The 9,064-nt window shown below is 35.0% G+C and overlaps 1 protein-coding gene across 1 annotated transcript in view; it reads right to left on the reverse strand.

The window, feature by feature from the left end:
* The window catches only part of LOC109107066 (kinase D-interacting substrate of 220 kDa B-like), a 57,124-nt gene that overhangs the window by 10,773 nt on the left and 37,287 nt on the right, over nucleotides 1-9,064 (reverse strand). Inside the window, 4 exon segments of the mRNA XM_042742612.1 lie at nucleotides 2,163-2,219; nucleotides 2,902-3,012; nucleotides 4,149-4,381; nucleotides 5,300-5,478. Coding sequence (XP_042598546.1) covers nucleotides 2,163-2,219; nucleotides 2,902-3,012; nucleotides 4,149-4,381; nucleotides 5,300-5,478 — 580 coding nt within the window.

Below are 9,064 nucleotides of genomic sequence, written 5' to 3' on the forward strand. Positions count from 1 at the left end.
TTTGAAAAGTAATTATTCCTGTGATTGCAAAGCTGAAATTTCAGAAGCCGTTACTCCATTCTTCAGTGTCACATGATCCTTCAGAAATCATTCTAATATACTGATTTGGTGATCAAGAAACATTTCTTATTATTGTTAATGCTGAAAAGCTGTTGTGCTGCTCAATATTTTTGTGTAAAATATTTTTTTTTTTCAGGATTCTTTGATGAACAGAATGTTCAGAAGAACAGGTTTTTGAAAAGACGTGAGATTTAAAATTCCATTTAAATCTAGAAAAAGAAATATATATGTATATTTTTATATGCTCTTCAATGAGATTTTGTTGATACATTCAGTACACTTAAAGGGATAGTTCACCCAAAAATTAATTACTCAGTAATTACTCACCCTCATGTTGTTCCAAACCTTTAAGAGTTTTGTTCATATTTGGAACAAAAATTAAGATATTTTTGATGAAAACAGAGCTTTCTGACCCTCCATAGACAGCAACATAACTGACACATTCAAGGTCCAGGAAGGTAGTAAGGACATCATTAAAATAGACCATGTGACATCAGTGGTGCAAGCATAATTTTATGAAGCTACGAGAATACTTTTTGTGCAAACAAAAACAAAAATAACGACTTAATTCAACAATTTCTTCTCTTACAATTGAAAAAAAAAAACTATTTCAATGCGTCGTGGTACTGTCGTGAATGGCGGCAGAGACTGACATGGAAGATAAGAAATTAAGTCATGATTTTTGTTTTCTATGCACACAAAAAGTATTCTCGTAGCTTCATAAAATTACAGTTGACCACAGATGTCACATGGACTACTTTAACGATATCCTTCTATGTCTTTCTGGGCCATGAACCTGTCAGTTGTGTTGCTGTCATTGGAGGGTCAAAAAGCTCTCAGATTTCATCACAAATATCTTAATTTGTGTTCAAAAGATGAACGAAGGTCTTAGGAGTTTGGAACGACATTAAAGTGAGTAATCAATGACAGATTTTTCATTTTTGGGTGAACTATCCCTATAATTATGTTTCAAAGTCAAATATACATTAAAGGGGTCATATGATGTGATTTCAATTTTTCCTTTCTCTTTGGAGTGTTACAAGCTGTTGGTGCATGAAGAAGATCTGTAAAGTTGCGAAGACTAAAGTCTCAAATCTAAAGAGATATTCTTTATCAAAGTTAAGACTCTGCCACGCCCCCCTAAAATGGCTCATTCACTATGTGGAAATATTTGCGTAATGCCTCCCAAATGTTCAAGCAAAGAAAGAAGGCGTGCGTTTCAGTAACCACAGTTAGTGTTGAAGCAGCCATGTCAGGGAGATGCTGTGTTTCTAGGCGAAAGCAAAAGCACTTTACTTGGCCTTCCGAAAGTAGATGCATTTAGGAATCTTTTAGATTACTTACAACAGAACTGCAACGCATTTTATGGACAACCGTTTCGTGAACCTAGGAGAGGAGGTAATTCTGACTTTGCTACGACAATCGTGCGCTTCTAGCTACTGTAAGTATGTTTTGTTATTAGTTTAAGTATTTGCTATTGACTGTTCAAATGGGAGTTTTGCGCGTTGTGTGTGTGTGTGTGTGTGCACATGTGTGTGTGTGTGAGACAGAGAGAGAGAGAGAGAGAGAGAGAGAGAGAGAGAGAGAGAGAGAGAGAGACAGGGTCACACAGTGGAGTCAGCTGTCTTAACTGTCCCTGGCTTGTGTACTGCAAACACATAGGAGCTTCACCACTGTGTCTGTCACGTGACTCTGTTCCCCTTCGGCTTGAACTGAGGGTAAAACTAAGGACATTATTAACTGTCTTTACATTTTTTTTGAAAGATGAAACTCACGATTATGGAAAGGGGCGTTACATTTCTGACGAGTGCTTGCTGTGTTCGGCCAATCACAATGCACTGGGTCAGTTGGCCAATCAGATCAGACAGAAAATTATGAGGTCCAGCAGTAAGTTCTTTGAACTTTGAGATTTGTTTACTAGCCGCATATTAAGCTTTAGGGTTTAAGTAGCGCAGGCAGAGACTGGAGAGCTATATAAGTTTAACATGCCACTAGCATCATAAGTGTATATGTGTGTGTGTGTGTGTTTGCAGGCAATAAAAGGCTCTACTGCATCTTTTATGCACAGATATAAACACAAACATACACACTGCTAAAGTTACCATAGAGGGGGATGTAGGAGAGGGAAGACCCTCACTGGAGTCCTCTCTGATTACATCCTGATGGAGGGAGACAGTATGGATGAAAGAGGAAGAACCAGAGTTACAGAACACACACCTTTAGTATGGAAAGGGGAGAGGACTGACACAGGGATTGGCGTGATTTATGGGGGTTTTCCAGTAACTTCCATGAATTCTAGAAACTCCATCAGGTCTTTAAACGGAAATGTTATTGAAAACAGAACACTTTTAGAAGTTAAAAGTTCAATCTAAAAATTAACAGACTCTAACCAGGCAGAAATCATATGGTTATAATGTCATAACCATAAGATATTAAAATATGAGACTGTATAGTGGCAGAGAGATTATTACTCATTTGTCATGCAAAAATGTTAGCCAGTCATAAAGGTTTACATGTACATACACAGAATTAAAAAGCTACCATACCTTTAAGACTAAAACTAAGTGAGGAGGAAATGAAAAAAGGTTGAAAGCTAAAAGCATTTATATAAATTTTCATTTTAGGAAACTTCAATGAAAATGCTACAGAACTATAAAACTGCTCTGTAAGTTTAGCGTGCAATGTTATAGCATTGTCACGAGGAGCTTAAAACAAAGCATGAAAAAAAGAGAGATACATTTAGCATCATGGGACATAAAGACATTATTGTGGCCATAATGACTAGGCACTAAAATGCATGTCTGGCTGCAGTGACTTTGAGGCGTTTAGTTATGTACTTACTAGTCCCAGACTGGGGTCCTTATGGAGTTTAGTAGCAGGGCGTGAGGGGGCGTGATGGGGGCTGCCAGGGTAATGTCGGGGCAGGTGATAAACATGATGAGAGAAGTAAGGCTATAGAGGTGGAGAGAACAGACAAATACTCAGGAATCTGATGAATGAGGGTCAGGTGAGGGTCAGCACCACATCGGGCATTCAGTGAGAGGTCAAACACACATTACAGCCTAAAACAGATTTATTAAGACTGAATAAATTGAATATTAATACTATTATTAGTGGCAGTGGTACAATTTTATTATTACTACTACTACTAATTTTAATTATTCTATTTTACTAAATATTCAATCTAATAATAATCATAATCATCCTTTAGTTTTTAGTAGCAGCAGTAGTAAGAGTAAAATTATTATGATTATCATGAATAATAGTACTATAACTACTTTGTTATTATTATTATTATTATTATTATTATTATTATTATTATTATTATTATTAAGTTGATTATTTTATAAAATAATAATAATTATTATTAATCATACTACTACTAATAATAACTAATAATAAAATAATAATAATAATAATTATTATTAAGCTATGATATGATAAAATATGATAGAATATGATTTATATATAATATTTATATATGTGTTACTAATATATAATTTTTGATATTATTAATAGCAGTAGTAAGATTATAATTATTATTTATTAATATTTCCGCTACTGACTAATAATAATTTATTATTATATAAAATATAAATATTATTAGCAAAATAACATTTTATAAATTATTATTATTATTATTATTATTATTATTGTTGTTCTTATTATTATTAAAGCTGAATATGATAAAATATAAAATATATTATTATTAATAACATTGACTACTGACTAATAATAATAATAATAATTTATTAATACTACATTAATATTATTAGTAACATGACATTTCATGAAATGTTGTTATAATTATTATTATTATTATTATTATTATTATTAATAATAATAATAATAATAATAATAATAATAATAATAATAATAATAATAGCACAACAACAACATAAAATTACTCAGTATCATGATTTATTTGAGAATTCTTTTTTATTATTATTATTTTTTATAATGTGTCAGAGGCCTGTTTTGTTCCTGAACCTATTTTACTATATACTTATAAGAATGTTTCAGTAACTCCATAGACACAGGTGCACTTTGCTTAACACAGTAACCAATGTCTCTGCCTGATGTCTCACCCGGTTGTAGAAGGGATGTTGGGGTCCCGTAAGCCCACTAAAGTAGCTGCTGTGGGGTTGAGCAGCCGGCAGCACTCCAGCAGGGGGGAAAGAGCCAGGAAAAGAGCCTGTGGGAGAGCAGGCCAAAGGGTGCTGCCCAAATGTGGAGTGCGGCCGTACCGAAGCATCTTGCAGGGGCAGTGTGGGATAGCTGACTCCTCCAAGGTGCATCTGCTCTCGTGCATCTCGTACATCTGAAGGGAGAAGGGAAAAACACAGAGAGAGAGAGAGAGTAGGAGAAAGCTAGATCCGAATCTTGGCCAGCACTTTCAAGGCATTCAAATCCTCCCACTCATAGTCGACTTCAGCCAAATGAAGCATTTATAGTAAGTTACTTGTGAGAAAAGAAAGGCCTCTGTGTTTGATTCCCTTAGAAAAACACAGATTTTTCCCAACAGAAGCAGCAAATCACAAATGCACCTGGAAGAAATAAACGTGGCTCCCAATGAAATCCGCATTTGCTTTAACGTCAAAGTCTCAAGGGCTGAAACATACGTCAGAATTTGTTTGGTTGGAAATAATATTTCTGAGTCACCCAGGCAGACCAAATAAGACTGGCTGGGTGACTCAGAAAACGAGCAGCTCATCGGGCTTCAGTGATGTTTCATTTCCTGAGATGAACACAATGGAGACCTTACTCATCTCCCTCGGTTCACAAAGGAACCTTTATTGCACAGTCCATTGTCACATTGCACCAAGCAACGTCTGCTGTCTCAAAGCACGGCGCAGCTGACCATTATCATGTGATGAGATAATATCATCTCTCATATTTGCAATGATTTAGAGAAATCCACAGCAATATATTTAGCACTGTGTGTGCATGTACTTATCTGTAATTAGGGACACAAATATCTAAATCTAAGAAAAGCCAGGAGACATCCTCAAAATATAAAAAATAATCTTCTGTGTATGAAATTAATTAATATATACACACTATAAAAAGCATCAAGCTATACATTCCTGTAAATGTAACATTTTGTCATTTAGTGTTGACTGTCACCGGAAAAAGTTCTAGATAGTGTTTATGTAGTTGAGTTTTGGTCAATTCTAGCTTTATATTAAAACAATGTCCTTCATTTCTAGCTAGCCAAACTGTTTGCGTGGGTCTGTACCTGCAATGATCTCCCTTAGTTTGGGATCCAGGTTGACGGTACAGGGCAGGAACATCTCCACATCACGAGTGGTGAGAACAGGGGTGTGTGATGAAAGAAACACCTCGAAACTACGAATATCACCATCGATCTCCAACAGAGGCTCCACATCTTTAGTGGTGGGGATGTTTTTAGAAATCCTGCAATGAGAAAATACAGCAAACATATACCAGTTTCAGAAAATCAACAGGTTTTGAGGCTATTTACAATATTTTAAATCTGGGGGAATAAAATGTAAATAAATGTACCATTAACCCTCTGGTGCTGTTTTTATTGAATTTATTTATTTATTTATTTATTTTATTCAACTTCATTGGTATGGTACAAAATTTGGTAAAGGTTTTGGCACTAATCACAAAAAATTACAACATTCGAAAAAGTTAAATGGTCCAGAAAAAACAATCAGACTTGCATTGTTCTTGGTCAAATTGACCACATTGAAAATGAATAGAAAGTGAATATAATCTAATGGAAACGTTTGGTGGTGCGCTTAAACAAAATCATAGTGAAAGCTCATTTTTTGAGATGTCAAACTTCAAAATTGCAACAAAACCTTTAGGTTTATGGCTTTTATTTTCATACAGTTTCAGAGTAAAAAAATAACCAGACGCCATCCGATCTAAATATTCCCTCACAGTTAAATGACTTTATGAATTTCTTCATTGATAAAATAGATAACATCAGAAATACAATAACAAATGTAGATTCTAGGGTGTCTAATGCTTCAGCTTCATTCATCGCACCCAAAGATAAACTGCAGTGCTTTACAACTATAGGTCAGGAAGAGCTACAGTAAATAAACTTATCACTGCATCTAAACCAACAACATGTTTATTGGATCCTGTACCCACTAAATTGCTGAAAGAGTTGTTACCTGTAGCAGAAGAACCACTTCTCAATATTATTAACTCGTCGTTATCTTTAGGTCACGTCCCAAAACCATTCAAGTTGGCGGTTATTAAGCCTCTTATTAAAAAACCAAAACTAGATCCTAGTGAACTGGCAAATTACAGACCCATTTCAAATCCTCCATTTAGCCTATGTCTATAATTTTAGAAAAAGTTGTGTCTGCTCAATTGTGTTCCTTCCTGCAAAAAAATGATCTCTATGAAGAATTTCAGTCGGGTTTCAGGCCCCACCATAGCACAGAAACTGCACTTGTTAAAATAACAAATGCTCGCTTCTTGCGTCAGACCAAGGCTGCATCTCATTGCTAATTTTACTTGATCTTAGTGCTGCGTTCGACACCATAGATCACGACATACTCATAGATAGATTACAAAACTATACAGGTATTCGAGGGCAGGCTTTAAGATGTTGTAGATCCTACCTGTTCAATCGCTACCACTTTGTTTATAATAATTGCTGTTAATAGTGTTCATCGTCTGTTTGATTACATCTTTAATTAATTTTAAATTAAATTAAAAATTAAAAAGCGCTATACAAATATACATTTAATAATCTGAACCGGTTCAAGCAACGAAAACGAAAACTGGAAACAAACTAAATTTTGACAGGAACAGAAACAGAAACAAAATCAAATTTTATAGTTACGAACAGAATCGAAAATTTGAAATGGCAACACTCAGCTGTGAACTCATCATAGTAAATTTGCTGCCAACCAATCATGAATTCCAGTAGTACGGCCTATGCAAATGTGACTAATAAGTCAAATGACCAAAAAGCCCACAAATCATCAAACTAATCATAAATGGCAATGCACCGCCCTTAGAGTTTATCTGAGCATAGTGTAAGATGAATTCAACAGATCACATGCACTTGCAGCGCTTCTGCTTTCTGTGAATCAGAAAAACTATAGGCTTACATAAAAAGGAATATGAGGCATATCACACAAATAATTAAATCATATTGACAGATATTAAACGAAACAAAATGTGCTAAATTACGGTTCATTGTGACACGTCCCAAATAAAAAAAACGAAACAGCAGAGAGTAGTTTTCTTTATTTTGAAACTTTGCAAATAAAATTTTGCAAAAGCTTACAATAATGTCTGGCTTCTGTATAACCAATGAGCGTTAGTATGACCATCGCGCCAACGCCTTACGCACCACCACAACATAATTTTGCTATATAAACCTGTGTTCATTATCAAAAGTATAAAATACAGTGAAGGATGATAAAAAAGTTTTGCTCTGTTGTACAAAATTTGTTACGTTCAGCGTGACCACATCTCACTGTGCTGATAAAGCCGATGTGAAGGATGATGTTTATGTCGATGAAAGCACAAACATTATATAATAAATAATATTTTAGCATCCAGATATGTCAGGAACATGAAAACATTTGGATTTGTGCTGAATGAGAGAGGTAGGCATCAGCTCCACCTTAAATTAATTTGTTTTTGTATTGACGTTTTTATAGCCTAAACTTTAGAGGATTTGTTTCGGAGAGAAACTAATAATTGTTTTTATAATGTTTGTAAACATTTTGCTTAAGCCTACAGGCATTTTAGTCTTCATTATTTAATAAAATGTGACGTGAGCCTTGACTTCACTCTCAAAACGCTCAAAATACAAAAAATAATAATCATTATTATCATTAACAAAATATTATTATTATTATTATTAAAATTATTATTATTATTAGGCAAATTTTAGGCAAAGAAAATTGTTTTTAAAAAATAACGTTATTAACTGGTATTTCTTCCACCTGAACCGGTTTCGGAACGGTAATAATATCAGAGGAATGCAGGAACAGAAACGTTAAAATATCGATTCTGCTCGCAGTGAACCGATTTAATTTTTTTTTTAATTGTCAAGCCCTGCTGTCTAGAGTGCGTGGAATGGTGCACTGTGATTGGTTGAGCGGATAACTTTTTTAAACTAATATATAGTACATTAATTTCATTGGAAAAAAGAAAATAAAAATTTGACAGCCACACGAGCAGCACCAGAGGTTTAAATGAATAAAAATAAAAAATTAAATAATATATAACTCCCTCATAAAGGCACTATGCACCTGACAGTCAGTGCCAGAGTACAAACATTGGTGGTTCATAAAAAAGGACATTTCTGACATTGATGGCGACTAATAGACTGATTGATGGTCAGATTGCTTTAGTGTGTATTGAATTAGTATTTAGTATTAATTCTCATCAGTAACATGTAAATCTACTCTTAACTGTGGTAAACTGTCTTACTAGTCAGCTCACACTCTTAACCCAATTTTGTGAGCGTATGTGGTTACCGCAGTTATTTCTGCAGCACAATGTCAGGCGCTTTCAGATAAATGTTTTCCCATTGCAATTTATCTCATTGAGCGTGGGAATTCATATCAAATTAATCTGAAGATTTGTTTCTGCTGAACGCAGACATTTGCGGAACCCATATTTCTTCCTCTATCTTCTTATCTGCCCCCGGCCCACGCCTCAGTCTCTCTGCTATAAAGCCTGCTGAAACTTCTTATTGGTCTGTATGAGGGCACAATAAGTCCTTTTTTCCATACTGATCGAGCCAGATTGCACCGTGAAAAGGGTGAGCTCAGTGCTTGGCCCCGTCCCATATCACCGGTTTAAGTAATCCGATTTTAGCTGTTTAAACTGGGCAGGAGAGAGCTGACACACTGACACTCAGATGACCTGTTGCTAAACTGAGGGTGTGTAAGCAAACATCTAATGTGAGACGATACACACCTGGAGGGAGCGTCTGAAACGCTCAGTTTATCAAATGACCTTTGACCTGATATGATACAACTGCATCCGAACC

The sequence above is a fragment of the Cyprinus carpio genome, chromosome B17, assembly GCF_018340385.1.
Source record: "Cyprinus carpio isolate SPL01 chromosome B17, ASM1834038v1, whole genome shotgun sequence".
Taxonomy (NCBI): domain Eukaryota; kingdom Metazoa; phylum Chordata; class Actinopteri; order Cypriniformes; family Cyprinidae; genus Cyprinus; species Cyprinus carpio.